The sequence below is a fragment of the Echinops telfairi genome, unplaced genomic scaffold (genome assembly GCF_000313985.2).
Source record: "Echinops telfairi isolate 266 unplaced genomic scaffold, ASM31398v2 ScPeMD7_7;HRSCAF=31, whole genome shotgun sequence".
NCBI lineage: Eukaryota > Metazoa > Chordata > Mammalia > Afrosoricida > Tenrecidae > Echinops > Echinops telfairi.
In genome coordinates, this window is record NW_022103904.1 from 21901717 (window position 1) to 21921038 (window position 19322).

At 51.6% G+C, this 19322-nt stretch overlaps 1 protein-coding gene and 2 long non-coding RNA genes across 3 annotated transcripts; 1 reads left to right on the forward strand and 2 right to left on the reverse strand.

The window, feature by feature from the left end:
• Nucleotides 1-289: 289 nt before the first annotated feature.
• Nucleotides 290-14240, reverse strand: MESD (mesoderm development LRP chaperone). The gene is made up of 3 exons (XM_004708077.2): nt 14034-14240; nt 3127-3359; nt 290-1403 (listed from the first exon to the last, which is right to left on the reverse strand). Exons 1-3 carry the CDS (start codon nt 14238-14240, stop codon nt 1145-1147), a joined length of 699 nt encoding a protein of 232 aa, XP_004708134.1. The 3' UTR covers nt 290-1144.
• Nucleotides 4150-7391, forward strand: LOC123521255. The gene is made up of 2 exons (XR_006679725.1): nt 4150-4413; nt 4514-7391. It is a non-coding gene; the product is annotated as an uncharacterized LOC123521255 (long non-coding RNA).
• Nucleotides 13339-14011, reverse strand: LOC123521256. Its single transcript, XR_006679726.1, has 2 exons — nt 13639-14011; nt 13339-13489 (listed from the first exon to the last, which is right to left on the reverse strand). It is a non-coding gene; the product is annotated as an uncharacterized LOC123521256 (long non-coding RNA).
• Nucleotides 14241-19322: the final 5082 nt, after the last annotated feature.

Genomic DNA, 19322 nt, shown 5'->3' on the forward strand with positions numbered 1-19322 from the left:
GCCTGGAGGTTGGGGGGCTGCACGGCAGACCTCACACTCCCAGCACAGAACTGGGAGCGGAGGGGGTGCAGGTCCGAGTTCTACAAAAAGAACAATGATCACAACCGGTACCCGAGACGGCTCCAACAAGGCTGGGAGCGCTGCCGAGGCTCTCCAGAAGCGCCTGCCAGGCCTGCCACCAGCTCACCTCCCTTCCTGTGAGCAACCAGGTGCCGAACCACAGCCCACTCCCCAGGGCTCTTCCTCAAACCAGAAAAGGTACTGCCGCCGCCAAAGAAACACACATCACTAGAAGCTGGTTTAAGTGTATTTTTAAAAATGTTCTTTTTAACAGTGGCTCTTCCAGCGGACAAAGGGCTGGAGCTGGCATTTCTCACTCTGCACCCCTCAACCCCATTTAAATTATCCACTTCCATGCACATACTACATTTCACTGTTTAGGCTCCCAATGGAAATTGCTCGCAGTGTTAGTTCTTACAAATGATCCCTGGACATCAGCGCCATTAGCTCTTCTCTTCAGAGGCAGCCCCAGCTATTGGGCGCTGCGAAAACAGGCAGCACGTCCTGTTAGTACCATATGGACGGACGCCGTTTTAGGCCCGGCGTCAAAGAAAACGGCTTAGAAATAAAGCAGGCTCTCCAGTCTCTGCCGCACCCTGTACAGGACGATTCCCATTTACACTGCAAGCACAAGACAGAGCTGACCTCGGACAAGCCGCCAGGTACCACGCAGGAGTTCTCGGCACGATGATGGATGCCGTGAAGTCGGACTAGAGTGTGGCCTCCTTTTGCCTCAGAGGAAAGAGGCAGAGCCCTGAGCCGGCAGCCCATCCGACAGGGCGGGTGCACTGGAGAGGGAGTGGTCTGAGTGCCCTGCTGCCCGTGGGGGAACCATGGGCTCGCCAGAGGTGAGCGGGAGGAAAGCCAGCCACACACTCAGGTCTCCATTGAAAATACTTCTGTAGCAAACCTTGTCCGTGCCCAATTTTCATTAGGAAATTTCTGTCTTCTCAATGGTTATTCTGCTAGTGACCACAGGACAAGCTGGTTGTGAGTTCATCCTTCTAGAAGGGATGAGTTTCAAGCAGGACGCAGTTGGCCTCGCCCGCCCTGAGGCTCCCCGCCGTGCGCCCCGGGGCGGCCGTCACAGGTCTTCCCTCACACTCCCAGCTCGGTTGGCTTCCTTTGAAGCCTGCGACTTCAGGCTGCCCTCCTTCTTCTTCTTGTTCTTCTCTTGCTTGGTTTTGTTCTTCTCTTTGCCGCCGCCTCCTTTGCCCGGGTAGACCTGCCCCTCCAGAGTCACGTCGGCACACCGGTCTTGGCTCACGAGAAAGTCTTTGATTTCCCAGGCATAGCCTCCGTCTCGAAGCATGAAGATAGCCCGGTCGGAGCCCACGATAAACCTGCGGAGAGAGTGACCGCGGTCAGCACAGGGCAGTGAGGTGCCAAGAATGCAAGAGAAGGAACTCGAAATACTCGCCGTGAACACACAGAACCAAAGGACGAGTTTCCTTAGGTCGAGGTTGCTGTGAGCCGGCGTTCACTGGTACTTCACTGTGATAGTTTGGTTTTAGCCAAGGTTTCCTAATGTTACGACTCACAGCAACCCTCCTGGATGCACGGACACTGCCTCAGAGGGTCCCTAGGCTGTAACCTTCACCAGGCCTTTGCTCCGCCGAGTGGCTGGTGGGTTCCGACAGCCGTATTTCAGTTAGCAGCCAAGCCTGTGACTGCCACACGAGTGCACACAGACGCACAGCGGAGCGTGCTCCCTGAGCAGAAACGTGGACAGGAAGAACCCGTCAAACCCTAGCTCATTTCTCCCTCTGAGAGGCTAGGCTAAGGAGGCCTGGCAGCTGAGCTCCACCATCTGTGCGGGAGAAGGATGAGGCTGCCCGCTCCTGTAAAGACTGGCAGGCTCCCGGGGGAGGAGGGGGAGACATGCGGAGACCCTGCGGAGATCTGCAAACAATAGAGGCAGATGTGTAGTATAGGCCACCCTGAGACAGCGGTGGTCTAGGCACAGCTACTCGGATGACACAGGCTGACTAGGTGTGGGCGAGAGTGGAAACACATACCCACAAATACCTGTAGGCTTGTCGGAGTGCACGTATGTACACACATTCACCTTTACTGCAGATAGAGCCATGAATGTGGTGGAACGTGGTGGAACGTGGTGGAACGTGGTGGAGCGCGGGTGTAGGATTATGAAAACTTCTTGGAGATAACCAAGCTATCATCAGAGACCATAGACCCAGGGACACCAAGGTCCAGTGGTGTCACAGTCCACAGACGATGGTCAGCACCCTCCTGGCTGTCTTCAAAGCTTGTGAGCAGCCATGTGAAGGGCACCTGTGGGTGTGGCCGTGGCATTGTTTCATGTCCACTCGACAAGGCATCACAGTGCAGGGGTGGAGCTGGGCGTGTGATGGTCCTGCATTCTGCAGCTTTGTATGTGGCTGTGTGCGTCTGAAGAGGGACCTTATAGACCAGACTCGGACTTGTGTTGGACTGGGTGGGGATGCTTATGTCTTGATATAAAGCTCTTTCTTACCCAGACATGAGTGTCCCTGGGGTTGTTTCTTTCAACCCGGCCTCACACACTGGGCTCTCCTCATGCAGCAGAAAGAGTGAAGAACATCAAGACCCGTGGACACAGTGAGTCTGGTCAACACGGACATCCGTCTGCACAACCCTGAGACCTGAACTAGATGGTGCCTAGCTACTACTGCCAACTGCTCAGAGAGGGGGCACGTCCAAAGGTCCTCGGTAAAGTGGCAAAACATGTGGACTGGGACTCGAAATCATAAAAGAGATTGGCCTTACTGGTTCAGACAGAGCCTGGTGGGACCCCAAGCCTATGGCTCTGGCCCTTCCTCCCCCTTCAGGTCTGAAAACAAACTCACACTCAGGTCAGACAACCAACCAATGAAGATCAAAAGGGGTGACCTGGCACCTCGAGGGACTGCATTGGATGAGTGTAAGGAACAATGGACTGCTGAATAAGAAGAAGAGCATGTAGAAGAAATTCAAGAAAGGAAAGGGCAGGGCCCTTGGTAAGCAAGCACTATACCCTGCTTAGCCTCGGAGCACATCCAGCTCCGAGGAAAGCTGCTGGTGCTTTACCTCTGGACATCGTAGTTGGCATTGAACAGCCCGCCCTGCCACAGGCTGGTGATTTCCTCCGTCTCCTTCTCCGTGGGGCTCCCGGAGACGGTGACAAACATCATCAGCGTCTTGCCCTTCTTGGTCATTTTCAGAATGCTCTCAGGCTTGCCTGGGTCGATCTGGGAGAAGTCAATCGGTGCCGAGGGTCTTTTGTGCTCAGGGAGATCCCCTTCTTCGATGTCATCGTCTTTCTACAGGGTGGGGGAGAAAAGCAAGCATCAACCCATAGTCCCCAACTTGCCTTTCCACTGGTGCTGGCAGGTACAGAAGCGGAGTCTGGCGGGCGGGGGTCGCAGCTGACTGTAGAAAAAGCAGGGCAAAGGAATGCCAGGAGCGTTCTCTCTGCCTTTCAACTTCCAGTGCCAGGCAGTACTTCCTCTCTCTCACCCCCGCCCGGTGGCCAAGCACAGGAAGGCTCCTGGTGATGGGGGTCTGTGCACAGCCGTTCACTCTCCAGGAGTCTACCCACTGTGATCACGCTCGTAACGACTACCACACCGCGACGGCCCACAAAGAAGTGCCACGCAGCACCGCAGGACACACAGCGAGTCGTCCAACAAAGCTCAGGGCAGAGATGCATGAGTCCACTGGCTGATGGCTCGAGAACAGGCAGAATGGACCTAGGGGACAGGGAGCGCGGCGGTGGGGGGTGGTGGGCTGAGACTGAGGGCAGTAAGATGGAACAGGCAAGCTCTGGGAGGATGGGCAGGGCTGTGGATTCCATGAGTGTGTCCATTTGTCAAAACTCACTGCACTGAACAGTGAAGATCAGTGGATTTCATGTATATCAATTTCATGTAAAATATAGGAACTGTAAACCAAGATTTAATTCTAGTTACCTTTTCTCCCCTCCCCAGTGGCTTCAACTCAAATCACCACCATGGAGTGGAATGCGATCCTACAGGACAGAGTAGATCTACCCTGTGGGTTTTCATGGCTGTAACTCCTCAGGGAAGTAGAAAGCCTCATCTTTCCCCCTAGGAGGGGCTGATGGTTTTGAACTGCCGACTTTGTGGTTAGCAGCCCAACCCATAACCCACCATGCCACCAGGCTCTTTTGCCATGGTATGAACTAGCAATTCAGAAGCTACTTTCTGTGAATTGCAGGCTGAAGCACAGAGTGTGGAAGCTACTGAGAGCCAGGTTCCTGAGGAAGGAAGTTACCCACCGGAAGTGGGAAGAAAGCCACCTTGCGGATCTGGAATTTACAGTAGCGGAAGGAACTCTTTCTTTTGGAGAAGCTAGGTAAGAATATCTCAAAGGACCAGGATATCAGAGAGAAGAGCAACCCCAGGGCTGGAGCAGAGAGAACTGAAGGTAAACCTAGACTGTCTTTTTGCTTCAGAACGGAAGTGCTCAAAGGATCATGGGACCGGACAAAATGTAACAGGAGCCAACAAGAAGGGTTCTTCCTGGCCAAGCTGTTATACATCTGAGCATCAGAGTAAACAACGACAATCATGTAGCCCAAGGACACTCACTGTAACCCAGACAATAAAGTAAGCAGCATTGTATCCATCCTAGCAGAAAGAAAGAATGAATAAACCACGATTAGAAAACTCATCAGCAGACTATAGGACTGATGGAGCTAGGAAATCCCCACGTAAACCATGGATCAAAGTTTGATGCACGGGACATTCACCCTGTCTGAAAGCAACCACTGCCCAGTACTCACGAATTACAAATGGGAAAACAGTAACGTGGCACTGTAGGAACCCGCCTTCAAAGCGAACTCCCTCAGTAGAGCGCCAAACAAACCTTCCAGTAAAAACCACTTGGAAGGAAGGGCGGGGCTTCGTCTTGGTGGTCTTCCTCCCCAAACCATAACCCAAGGAAGCCAATGCAACAGGGTGTGCTGCAAAACGCCACACAAGGCGGGACGGTGAGGAGGCAGGGGTGGCTGGGGAACTGGTGCAGGTTAAAGGAGACTAAAGCGGACTGGCAAATCTATGAAGAACCTGGTCTAGAACTGAACCCTGGGCTGGGAGAATGCCCTCCAGGTTACCACTGGGGCAATTAATGTGGGGATTCCGTTACAACATGAGAGATTAAGTTGGGGTTCTAATATGGCCACAGAGTTGGCCCTGGCTCGTGGTGACCCACGTGTCAAGGCTAGAACTGTGCTCCACAGGCTTTTACTGGCTGGTTCTTCAGAATTCAATTGCCAGGACTTTCTTCGGAGGCACTTGTGGAAGGTTGGCAGTCAAGTGGGCCTATGAGACATTTGGTTCATCCACGCCACCCTGGTTAAATAAGGGAAGAGTCCTGATGGTGTAGGGACCAGCAGTTCAAAACCCCTGGTGTTCCGAGAGAGGAAGATGAGGCTTTCTACTCCTGTCTACAGGAGGCAGGCTCAGAAACCCACACGGGCAGTTCTACCCTGTTGTACCCTACGCATCCAAATGGGCTCGATGACAGCAAGGTCTTGTTGTCAGAAGACTGTGGTCGCGCTTGGGAGAGAAACAAACGAGCAAGATAAAAATGGCTGGAACTTCCCACCACTTCCTTGCAGCTCCCCCTCAGGATGACAAGCTTTGACTCAGCTCCCCCTCAGGATGACAAGCTGTTACTCGAGGCAAGCTCCTTAGCCTCTTGGATCAAGAGGGAGGCCTTGTGTCTTGCTTTGGCCAATGAAATGCTACAGAAACCCCACTGGGCCAGTTCTGATCAGGGCCCTGGAACCGCCTCACACCAGGCTCGGAGGATGGGTCAGGGAGAACAGAGATAAGCTCCCACAGCTGAGGTCATCTTACACCATCCCGGCTGGCGGTGACCTCGGCCCACACAGTGATTGCAAGCCTAAATGAGACTGGCCCACAAAACCCTGAGTGGAATAAATGGCTGCCAGTTAAGCTGCCAAGGACCCTGACTGAGCAGTGGGTTACTCATTGGGCTCCTAACCGGAGGGTCAGCAGTTTAGACCCATCAGCACATCTGAGGGAGATGAGCCTTTCTGCTCCCGTAAAGATGTATGGCTTTGGAAACCCTATGTAGGGTGGCTAAGCGCCCGATACCAGAGGACCACATTGTGTTTGGGCTTATTTAAGTCACTAAGATTTGGGCTAGGTTGTTACCTAGCAAAAGCTAACCGATACAACCCACCACAATCCGATGAGGACCATCAGCATTCTGCTAACTCTAAGGTTCAGGAACGTTTCTCCTATTTGCTAGCCCCTCTGGTACAAGCATTGGGTAAATCTGCTGCACAAAACCTCTTTAAAGTGTTGAAAAGCAAGAACGCTACTTTGAGGACAAAGGCGTGCCTGCCCCCCAAGCCATAGTGCTGTGTCACATGCACGTGAACGCTGGACACTGAATAAGGAAGACCCAAGAAAAGCTGATGTGTTTCCATTGTGCTGCTGGCAAAGACTGCTGAAAGGGCCATGACTGCCATAAGGACAAAGGAATCTGCCCGGGAGGACCCACAGCCAGAGCGCTCCTTGGAAGTAGGCATGGCGAGACTGCATCTCACACCAACTTTGCGCCCGTTGTCAGGAGAGAGCAGTCCCTGGAGGACATCCTGTAGAGGGCAGTGAGGACGAGGGAGGCCCTGGACAGCATGGACTGACACGCTGGCTACAACCCTGGCCTCCAGCATCAGGACCAGTGCGAGGACGGCCCCGGCCCCGCCCGGAGGGGCCTCGTTTGGTTGCACAGGGTCGCTATGAGCGGGAAGGCACCTGACAACAACAGGGTTTCTGGGCTGTAATCCCCCAGAAGTAGACTGCCCCGTCTTCCTTCGCTGGGTGCTTTCAAACCAACTTTGAGGTGAGGAGCTGTGCAGGACTCTGTGCACCCCAGGGGTCCAACAGACATACTTGACTCAGCAGCACCCATCAGCTCTCACAGCCAACCTGCGGGCCGGAGCAGAGCCGTCCCCGGGCCTCCCGGGCTGCCAGCTGTCTGAAGATCACGGCTGGGCCTTCTCTGCACGGGGTGCTGCTGGGCCTGCTCGGTGCCGGTCCAGCCTCATGCCTGCCTCGAGGCTCCATAGGCCATTCTGACTCAGGGCCACCTGCAGAGCAGTCCAACTGCCTGGCTGGGGAACACATCCAGCCATCCTTCTCCTGCAGTCGGAGCCCACCAAGCAGCCCCACCTGGGCGCCTCCCACCCCCCACTCTATGCCACCAGGGCTCCTTAGTGGACAGATCAAATGCAGTCTCTCCAGAAAGGGAGTATCGCTTGGCAAAGAAAAACAATAAAATACTGATACGTGCTGCAACATGGATTTTATCAACTTCACGCCGGTGAAAGCAGCCAGTCACAAAGGAGTGCACATTGTGTGATAAAGAGTGCATGTGGTGCAGCATGGAACAGCATGTCCCAAGCAGACGGGTCTAAGAGGCGGGTTTATCCGCAGCCCAATCTGGGGCTGAGGGGCCGAGGGAAGCCAGGAAGGGTGACTGGTGCTAAAGGTTAAGAGGATTTCTTTCGGGGGTGGTGAACATGTTCTAGAGTTGACTGCAGGGTAGGCTGCAAACTCTTGAATATACTAAAAGAAACAATGAAACTCACACTTCACATGTAGGGGATGTAAATTATGTCTCAAAGCTGGTTCCAAAAACAAACAACAAAGGAAACAACAGCCCCCATGGCTCACACTTGGTCTTGCCAGTCACTGAGGGGCTGAGGCTGAGGATACTGGCAGAGACACTGGCGCTAGCCGACTGTGTTTTCAGCTGTTAATAAAGGATGCTAAGAAAAGCAATTCTAAGGAAGTGCTTGAAGGTGACCCAGATTACTATCACATCTGGGGTCTTGTTTCAGCGTCAAGAAAACCTAGCTGTGTAACCTTGGAAAACACCCCTGGCTCTGTGAGGCTTTTCTTCATCTCTAACGCCCAAAGCAGAGCTAAGCTAGCACCCTGGGCCCAGCGGGGGGCCTCCTCCCACACACAGCCTGCTCGACTCGCCACCCGCTTTGCCCACAGCTTTCTCCCTGTTCTGCTCTGCAGGAGCGGTTGCCGGCGATCGTCAACAGGAGGCCAGGTCTGGGTTCAGTTCTTGCCCCTCCGCCTGAGCTGTGTGGTCTTGGGCAAGTTACTTAGCCATCTGAAGACTTTCCTCTCGGGAGCTCGGGGAGTAGCAACAGCATCTCCTTCTTAGGGCTGCGTGGGAGATTTAATGACAGCCACAAAACAAAGCCCAACACTGCCACTGAGTCAGTCTCAGCTCATAGTGACCCCATAGGACAGTGCAGAACTGCTCCTTCCGGTTTCCAAGACTAGATCTTGATGGGAGCAGCCTCATCTTGCTCCCAGGAAGCAGCTGGTTTGACTCCTGACCTTGCAGTTAGCAGTTCAAAGGCTCCCCATGGTGCCAGCAGCAGGAGTCCCTGGGTAACACTGTTCATGCAACTGGTTACACAGGGCTATTCTACTGCCCACTCCTGCATTATAAGGAACCCTGAGGCTGCAGGGGGAGCGCTGGGCTGCTCAGTGCAAGGCTGGTGGTTCAAACCTACCAGCTGCTCTGCGGGAATTGAGGGTGTTTGCTCCCATAAAGATTCATAACCTCAGAAACTCAATATAGGGTTGCTATGACTTGGAACCTTACTCATTGCCAGCCATCCCATAGGATAAGGTAGAACGGCACCTGCAAGGTCAGCGATTCAAAACCACTCCTAGCCGCTCCAGGAAAGGAAGATGAGGCTTCCTACCCTCCTAGAGGTGGGCTCAGAAACCCACAGGCACAGTTCCATAATTCCAGCTCATAGGGCTGCTATGGACTAGAATCAACTTGACGGCAGCGATGTCCTCAGTGCTGACGGACAGGCCAAGAGGGGATTCCTGACTGTCCCCTGGGGCCACCATCTTCCCCGAAGCCTCGAGTGGAACCCTTTTCAGTTCAGAGGAAGGAGGATGGGGCACCAACGCCACGAGGTCAGGAACAAATCTCCCTGCCCCACCTTCCTGGCTGGGAGAGCTGTGTCCACGGCGAAGGGTAGCATCGAGATAGGCACAGCCGAAGGGTGCAGCAGCCGCTGGGCTCAGGCCCACAGCTCCACGCGAGGGGCGGGACCACACACGTGAAGCGATTTGCTTGGACACTTTGCATCATACAGAGATAGAGAACACGGGGTTGTCACAAGGGCCCAGTCCCACAGGCTCCTAGTTCACAGGACTATTGTAGCTGTTAAACGACACATGCCTGCATTCCTCAGGGAAGTCCATTTGTAAAGTAAGGGTAGAGAGTGTGCCAAGCAGCCTTCATTTCTATTTCATGTTTTTGTTTTAGTTGCAGGGGAAAATGGAGGCGGAGCACTCCGATGGGTAACTGCCCGGTGCAGCTCTCAGTCGGGGTCCCTAGGTAGTACAAAGGGCCAAGCTCTTGACTGCTAGCCAGAGGCTGGTTGGACTCACCAAGAAGCACCTTGAAGGACAGGCCTGGCGATCTCCTCTGAAAGGTCACGAACCCTGGGGCCAGTTCCACCCAGCATGCACGGGGTCACTAAGGCCGAATTCAACTTGATGGCAATGAACTGAGAATGCCCTGGCCCAGGTGGGTTGGGTGATTTTATCTGTTTCTTATCACTTTCTGTTGCGCTCAAAAACACCAAATTCTTACGTTGGGGGGTGGGGGGCAGGGACTAGGCACGCTCCCCTGACTCAGTTCTAGGCCAGCCCTGGATCTTCACCAAAACGCCAGCCAGCCAGAAAACTTCAATAGTACACAGTTGCGCTTCGCTACAAAATCCTTTCTCCTCCTCTTGGTCCCTACCAGTAACACTCCTTCTCCTCCTCCCTACAGCAGGCGCCCCGTGGGGTCGTGGCAATCTGCGTGGTCGGCTGGTGAAAAGCAACAGCAGTGCAGGACAAAGATTGGGCTTTCTAGTCTCGTCTGGGAAACCTACAGGGGGCTCCAAGAGTCAGCACGGACTCCAGGGCAGTGAGCATGGTCTTTTGAGACATCAAAGAGTACCTACTCTGCCCCCAGGCACTCACTTACATTACCTTCAACCTGCACAACTCTGAAAGGTCCCCACTTTACATGGGGATAAGGATTAGAGAAGATAAAAACTTGTTCAAGGTCACAAGCTAAAAGAGCTGACCCAGACTCCAAGACCGCCCCCCCCCCCAAGCCCCCCAATCCCATCTGGTTAATGTACTCTCAGAGGAATCAACCACCACTGGGACATTAGTTCTAACACTGGGGCAAGAGTTCTGTCTTCTCTCCCCAGGCACCATCAGAGGCACAGCCTCTGCTTAGCATGCCGGCAGGGTTGACAGATTTGGGGTTCACCTCTGGGGGAAGAAGGGCTTTGTCCTTCCAGCCTTCCCGCCTCCCTCCAAATGAAAACACCCAGAGATAGCTGTCCTTTCCCACCAAACACCAAACCCAACCCACTGCTGACTCACAGTGATCCCCTGTGGGTTTCCCACTGTCGCTGTCTGTTTCCAGGAGTAGAAAGCTCAGTCTTTTTCCCAAGGTGGTTTCAAACTGCTGACCATGCGGATCACAGCCCAATGAGTAACCACTACGGCACCAGGGCTCCATCCTCTCCCACAGGAAAAGGAAAACAAAACAAAAATACAACTACTATGAGAAGGTGCTGGCACTGGTTTGAAGTCAATGTCCACAATGAGCCTGCCACCTGCAGCGAGGGTACAAATACAGAAACAAGACCACTGCCTGTCCAGGATCTCACCGCTTCCGAGGTTAAACCAAGACCCAGACCAAACCGCTGCCGTGAGCGAGGCAATTCCAACCAGAAAACCAAACCAAACCCGTGATGCCAACTCAGAGGGACCCTTTGGTACAGGGCAGAGCTGCCCCTGAGTGTCTGAGACTGGCACTGTTTATAGCGATAGAAAGCTCATCCTTCTCCTGCATTCTGACTTACAGTGACCCTACACAGGGGTGCAGGGGGGCCTTTTTGTTTCTAAGTTTACAAACAAAAACAGAGGAGCCTTGGTGGTATAGTGGATGGCATGGTGGGCGGAAAACTGCAAGGTCAGCAGTTCGAAACCATGGGGAGAAAGACGGGGCTTTCTATCGGAAACCCACAGCGGCAGTTCTGCTCTGTGCTGTGGGGTCGCTGTCAGCTGGAACTGACTTGATGGCAATATTGGGTTTGAAATGGTGTCGCCTCTGCCTGCAAGTTCTCTCCCTGTTCATCTACCCAAAACTGAAGACTTTTAAAGGTTATCCCTTCTATGCTATGATTGCAGTTATAAAAAACAGGTCTGCAAATGAAGTGCACTTGGAAAGAGGTAATGCACATTTGGGGATGAGGTTATGGGGCTGATTAAATAGAACATTCTCAGTATTGTAATATGGGCTAATGCAGAGCCCGATGGCACAAGCAAACGGTCGGTGGTTTGAACCCATCAGGTGTTCTGTGGGAGAAAGACCTGGCAGTTTGCCTCTCAAAGACTTTTTAAAAACCCTCCAACTAGTCAGTTCTGCCTCATGGCCATGCTATAGGACAGGGTAGAACTACCCCTATGCGACTGTACTCTTCACAGGAGTAGAAAGAGTCATGTTTCTACCTCGGGGCGGCTGGTGGTTTTGAACTGCTGCTGACAGTCTAGAACAGCCTATGGGGCCATTCCACTTTGCCACGTGCAGTCCCATGGGCTGAAATACAGCAGCTCATCGGTGACAACACAGCCTTTTCTTACGCACCAGGGACGGCGCCTCACTGCACTCCAGGTGTTGCAGGACCTGGGTCCTGTCAACCTAGCCTACCACGACTTTGCTTCAGCGAGGATCTGGTCCAGCCAACCTAAAACGTTAGTATGACCACTACTGAGATGCGCTATTCTACACTCCGTCCACGTAGTCTGTTAATCATTTTAAAAACCAACAGAGGTGGGTACCACTAAGACCTCCACTCTGAAGCTGAGGCAACTGAGGCACAGAGAGGCCCCACATCGCAGGTTCCCCAGGCCAACACCCTGCGTTTAAGTGATTAAAGCCAAACAGATGGACTGTAGAGGCTGGGCTGTCAATGGTTGGGCCCCTCTGCCCAGTTCCCAGACGTCCCATCCTTGGCACCCCCTGCCCACTAGGAATGCCTTCCTTCCACGAAAGGCCTTCCGAGGGATTCCCACAACAGCCAGCATCTCCTTTCTTTTAATAACACCCAGCAATTTTTACTCCATCTTGTGGTTTTCCTTCTATTGTTAGCTACTGCTCCCAATGGTTGGGCCCCTAGTTCATCTCTATTGCACCCTCATTCTTTATCTAGCCCAAGCACTGAGCATTTCTAAAGGAGGATTTCCTCATCAGGTATGCTTTCACATTAACAGCCACATGGCTTCATTTACTAGAATCCAAGTGATCAGGAGATTGCAAGGGAGATGGTGCCTGGGGAAGAGACTGCTGAGCTAAATTCCCGCTCCACCTGTCATCCACATAGCTCAGTCTGTCAGCTGGTGAAAATAGTTCTCCTTTCTGTCAATCAAATTCATTGTGTCACCTTTAAAATTCCTGCCTCAAGGCGCATAACAAGCAAACCCTTGAGCTTACTGCTATACTACCCACTGCCAATGAGTTGGTTCTGATTCATGGCAACCTGGTGTATTATAGAATAAGAACTGCTTCATAGTTCTGCCCCTCCCCCCTCCCCCCCAGGCATTTGGCCGCTACCTATAAGGTAGCAGTTTACATCCACCAGCCATTCTGTGGGAGAAAGCTTAGACAATCTGCCCTGGTCAAGACTGACATGCTCAAAAACCCTACAACGGGTAGCTATTGAGTCAGAATCCACTTGACGACGATGAGGTTGGCCTGGTGGTCTTTCACAGAGGCAGATCGCCAGGCTCTGCTTCCATGGCACCACCACCACCCTTTAGGTTCGTAATTGAGCGGTTGGTGCCGCCCAAGGAACTAGAACTACACTGTGCACTGCCAAAAAGACAATTTCCTCTGCTACACAACAAAGTAGAAAGCGGTCGTCATAAAATGACAAAACTTCAGGGCTGAACAGGACAGGACCTCTGGGACCATCCACTAAAACCTCTTCATTTTACAGGCATGACCTGGTTGGTTACACAGGAAGCATGAAGGGGCTTCAACTCTCATTCCATTTTACCAGGGGTTGTTTTGAGTCCCCCAGTAGAATCCAAACATATTACCTGGTACTTCCACTCCACCAGCCAGGCAAACTAACTAGAACAATTGTGGACAACCATCTTTGGAAGGCAGAAAGTCAGTAGCCTGGTGTTGGCCAATAAGCTTTATCTTGAAAGCTTACAACACGCTCTTAAGCTATGTCCAGTGGGTTCAGGTTAAAAAAAAAAAAGAAGCAAATCATTGCTCTTCTAAACGAAAAAATACAGGTTCCAAAACAGAGAGCCATGCCTCGAATCCACTCCTAAAAAAAAAAAAAATTTACCCACAAAATTACAAAACTCTGACCAAAGGAATTATACCAAAGTAAGAAGTCTGAAATTCTACTGATAGAAGACGGGAGAACTCACAGCTGGGAGGACCCCCCCGCCACTCACCCACCCACCCACTCACCCCGACACCAAGCAAGGGGGACTGGGAAGCCATCCGGGCCCTTGCTCTTCGGGTCTCCCTCCCCTGTCGCAGGGTTCACTGGGCACAGGGGCTGCGCTAAAATGACCAGGGTACTGAAAGGAAAACGGGCCGGAGAGTGAGAGGCTGTCTCGGGGCGGGAGTGACCAGCGAAGCGGTGACCGTTAGAAGAGCCCGGGGCAGGGGGTCTCCAGGGCTTGAGGGAGAGATCCGGAGGGTCAAGGCTGGCCTGAGTCGGGCAGTAAGGCATCGGTAGCAGGGATGTTAGAAGATACTGAGACGGAGATCAAAAAGGTTCCAAAGCAAGGGGCGGGTAAAGGGTCAGTTAGAGAGGGCACCCGAGCAAAGAACCGGGAGGGCGTGCGCGAGCCGCGAACCTCCCACTGTTCCAGGAGCCTGGCCATGTCCGCATCATTGTAATCGCGAATATCCTTCTTCTTTCGCGGGGGCCGGGTAGCCTCGCCGGGTGCTCCGGTCGGGTCCCCACTGGCGCAAACCCGAGGCGGTAGCAGCAGCAGCAGCAGCAACAGGTCAGAGGCACAAAGCAAGGCCACGGCCGCGCGCGCCCAGCTGGAGGCCGCCATCTTTGCCGCGCAGCGCAACGACGCCGCGGAGACCGCCTGGCCCCGCCCCCGCCGGCCGCCGGCTTCCGGGGCCCGCACGGGCGCGAGCCCGCCTCGGGCGCCTCTAGCCCCGCCTCTGCGGCTGTGAGGCCCCGCCTCCAGGCCCAGGCTGACCTACCAGGCCCCGCCCCGTCTCTTTGCCTCCGGCCCCCACTTCCGGAAGCCCCGCCCCCGCCTCTTGACTCCGCCCCCAGCGTGCCCAGGCCAGCGGGTTTCACGGCTCGGTGGAGGTGCGGCTTTCTGACCAGTAGAGCCCTCCGGACTCTGGTTCATTTTCTCCCCGATGCTTCAGCCAAGCCGAAAGGTTCCCGCGGCTCCAGCAATCGTCCCGCAGCGCCCTGCGCAGCCTCAGTTTTTTCGCCTGTGAAATGAAGGGAGGCTGGAAGTTCCAGGACAGTGGTTCTCAACCTTCCTAATGCCACGACCCTTTCGTACAGTTCATGTTGTGGTGACCCCCCCAACCGTAAAATTATCTTCGTTGCTACTTCATAACTGTCATTTTGCTACTGTTATGAATCAGGTGACCCCTTTGAAAGTGTCGCTCCACCCCTAAAGGGGTCGGGACCCACAAGTTGAGAACCGCTGTTCTGGGAGGTGCTCCCCCCCCTCTAAGAAAGTCTATTTGCTGATGTCTGATGTTTCTTCTGATGTCTTCCGCAATTTCCTCTCAGAAGTGTCAGTTAAAAAGTTCAGGGCGGGTAGAATAACGTTTTCACAAGGTCATAAATAGATTGGGCCCACAGCATGCCTGTTCATCTCCTGAACTTGCAAAGGCTTAAAAAAAAAAGGTTTCCTTTTAAAAATTAGCTCTTTTTTTCCTCCCGATTTTAACCGAATACTTCAGGCTCTATGACTAATCCTTTTCAAGGCTGAATCACTTTTTTTCCCCCCTTTCTTAAAACGACTCTGGCCAAAGATGATTTAAAATTCCATTAGTTTTAAGTGGCTGATCTACTCATTTCTTAACAAAAAATGTCCTTACATAAGACATGAATCATTCACTGTGGTTGTAAATATCCAAACATTATATAAAGGTTAGTCCCCCACACCTCCCCAGTCTGTTCCCTAGCAACCATAGCTGCTAGTTTGCCGTACACAATGTACTAGGTATTCCGCGCATTGTCTGTTTACACACATCAAAGAAGCTCCAAGCAATTTGAATATGTGCTTTACGGCAGCAACGTGAATTGTTAAGTGTTTGGGGTCCTCCAGTGATGAACTCTTCCCATTGCTGCATAATATTCCTTGGGATTAATACACAAATAGTGTCATTTCAGTATTTCCCTATCGCTGGGAATTTCAGTTATTACCAATTTTTCTACTCTCAAAGCAACTTTTTTAAATCATTTTATTGGTGGCTCATACAACTCTTATCACAATCCACACATACATCCACTGTGTCAAGCACATTTGTACATTTGTTGCCATCATCATTCTCAAAACAACTTTTTTAAGCTGTTGCCTACAACAGCTCTATTCATGCCTTTGTTGGATGATTAATAGCTGCACAGAACAACAAAAATCAAAAACTGAAAAGTGACTTAAGGCAAAAAGCATTGTTCTTGTGGTTTACATTTTCTTTCACAAAAGTAGCTGGAAGTGTCTTAAGCTGGTATGGTAGCCCCTTGGTGTTACTGTCCAGCTTCTTATCCTGCTTCACCATCCTAACTCCAGGTTTCCACCCTAAAGTTTGCCGCAAGTTCCAGGATGGCTACCAGAGTTCCAGCCATCAAGTTCATGCTCAGGAAAGGAAGGGAGAGGGCAGGCCAGCTGATGGATTGCCCTTCAACTGGAGTCAGCTGGACGGTCCACACACCACTTCTTTCTCTTCACATTCCATTGGCTGGGATCCAGTCCTTCAAGGAAGGATGGGAAATGATCTTTTAGTTGCGTATACCGTCATCCCAAATAAAACTGGGATTCTGTCATCAAGACAAGAGTGCACTAACAAGTAGTGTCTGCCTTCCTTGCACTCTTAGGATCACTCCCAATTCTCTCCTACAAGCACAGTGATCTCTAGCCTATGGATTCATGCGTGTATTATACATACAACCTACGGCCGTTCCGATTGACAGTAGCACAAACAACTCACTTGGGGGCGGGCATTTTCTTTTTTCCCCTTTCCTTTCTGAAATCATAGAGGGAATGTCATAAGCTCTCTCCCTAGGGCTCATTGCTCCACCCAGTGGCTTGGAGCCCTGTCCCGATGCAGTCATGCTAAAAAACACGCACAGCTGTGGCTGATCATGTGCTCTGTTGGGAGGGGTCAGCCTGGTAATTCGTGCTGCCCACAGCCAAGTGAAGGTGCAAAAGCACTGGGATTCTTGGCCCCCAGCCTTGGTTAGAGAGATTAAAAGTCACTTAGTGTTTTATGGAAAGTGTTGGGCGTGTGTACAAAAATCCCAGGGCTACTGACTTCCATCTAAGGAGGAAGTCCGCCTATAACCCACAGATGGGAAGACATCTGGGTTGATTGCATTTCCACCACTTATTGTGGTGTGGGGAACTTGATTCAGCTCAGCTTTGCCAGAATTTCTTTACTGCCATCTGAGAACCAGCAGAGGCACGGTCGGGGGCTGGGAAGACTCTGCTCGCCAGGACTTTACGGAGTAGGAGAGAGATAACTGGAGTCACCGATTGCTAAGCACTGGACTACCGGCAAAAAGGCTGGTTAGAACCCTCCCGATGTGCCGCGGATGACAAGGTGTGGTGACCTGTTTCCCCAAAGTCACAGCCTGAAAACTGTATGGAGTAAACTCTACTGAGCATCTCGCCTGATCAAAAGAGGGGAGATAAACAATACATATTGCCTATTCAGATTACAGAGATCTGGGCTAAGGGCTTTCTTTTGACAATGTGAACAGTGAGTTTACACTTGGATCTCACTGGGTGGAAGTGACAGGGATGAATAAAACCACCACACCTGTGGAAAGTGATGAGGGAGAAGCTCACCATCACCAGTCCAAACACGGCTGAGGCGACTGAGGAGGAGACCACTGTTCACCTGCGAGCTGAAGTAGAAGCTGAAGAAAACTAAAAACAAGTACATGAATGCCCAAGTGGCACCCTGGGTATATTCTACCGGAATGTAAAGACCACCCCAGGAACAGATCTGCCTCGCTGGCCCAGACCAGAAGAGTTGTGTGGGATCGTAGGAACGGCACCATACACGAAGATGGCAGAAGCCCAGTAACGGGCAGGAAAGAAAAGACCGAAGTGGGCATCGAAACGTGCTCCTGAATGTACCATCGCTCAAACAAAAGGACGACGCGAGAAGGAAGAGAACTGACCCACTGGTCGCGATGCCCGTACAACTCTCCTTACGATGACTGAACTACTGAATTGGATGACCTGTGAACTAGAGGCCAAGAAAACTGTTCAATTTTGAGAGAACTGCACTGATTTCATAGGGCAGCTCGAGAAGACAAATTACTCTAAAGATGCAGAGTTAGAAACCCAAGAGGGGAAGAACATGTTCAGCATTTCTCAAGCTGAGATAATGGAAGGGGAAAAATTCAAGCCTCACGTTGAAATATTGAAGGAATGTTTTTTTTTGGGGGGAGGGATTGTAAATAAGGGAATCACCCAAAGAAAATAAAGTGGGGCTTATTGCAGGGCACAGACATACTATCACATGTTAAGGAGGCACACATAAGACAAAACAGATGACTGAGACCTAATAAACGCAAGACATTTTTGAGTATCAAAAGACTTCATCCAAAGAGTTCAAAGCGAACCCACAGACTGGGAAAAAAATCTTTAGCAACGACACAGTGGACAAAGGATTAATCTCTAAAACCTATAGAAAACTGATACCTCAATAAGAAAACAACAACCATAATACAATGAAGTGGGCAGAGGGCATGAATAGACAGCTCACCAAAAATGTCATACAAATGGTGTGTTAGGCTGGGTTGACTAGAGGAACAAATCCAGAGACACTTATATGTGTAAGAGAGAACTTTATATCAAAGAACAATTGTACATTAAGAAAACATCCCAGCCCAGTCCCAGATCAAGTCCATAAGTCCTATATTAGCCCGTATGTCCGATACTGGTCTGTAAATTCCCCTTCAGACTCATGCGACGCCAAGTGCAGGAAGATCACAGGTGAGTGGGTAGAAAGTCTTGTGGATCCAGTGGCAGTGGAAGTGTCTCAGCCTTGGTGTAGGTCTCCACGTGGCTTCTCCAGCTCCAGGGCTCTGGCTCCATCAGTGTAGTGCCATGTGGCAAGAGGGGAATGTCTTGCAAGGAGTGTCTCCCACCTCCAGGGAGGAAGACAGGACTTCCCAGACTCCTCAGGAGAAGGCCATGCCGACACACAGAGGTCTCATTAGCATGACCTGATTGACAGGCTAGACTCCATCCCTTCGCAAGTTGACAGATTATGTAACTGCCTCAAATGGCTAACATGTGAAAAGATGCTCACATGCATTTGCCTTCCAGAAGATGCACATCAAAACAGTGATGAGCTCTCACTTTACACTGACAATGACAGCCCAATTGGAAAAAACAAAAAATGAAAGAAATAGAAAATAACAAATGCTGGAGAGGGTGTGAAGAGAAGGGAACCCTCCTACACTGCTGGTGGGTCTGTAACTATGTCCAACCATTGTGGAGAGAGACTGCGCGGCCTCAGACAACTGGGAATGGAAATCCGGCATGACCCAGCAATGCCTCGCTGGGTTTATAACCTAAGGAAGAAAGAGCCATAACTCAGACAGACACATGCCTGTCCATGTTCAAGGAAACAAAAGGATGCAAACAGCCCAAATGCTCAAGAGTAGAAAACTGGATAAAGAAACATTGTACCTACACACAATGGAGTAGTGTGTATCTCTACAAAACAACGATGAAACCGCAAAACGTCTCACAACGTGGATGGAGCTGGAGAACATTATTCTGAGTGAAAATAATCCCCGCAGGTCAACTCTTGCGTGTGACCTCTACTATAAAGATAAAAAAGCCTTGCAAACCAAAGAGAACAGACTTCGGAGGTTCCCAAGGGAGGTAGGGCAGAGGTGAGAAAAAACAAAGCAGCGG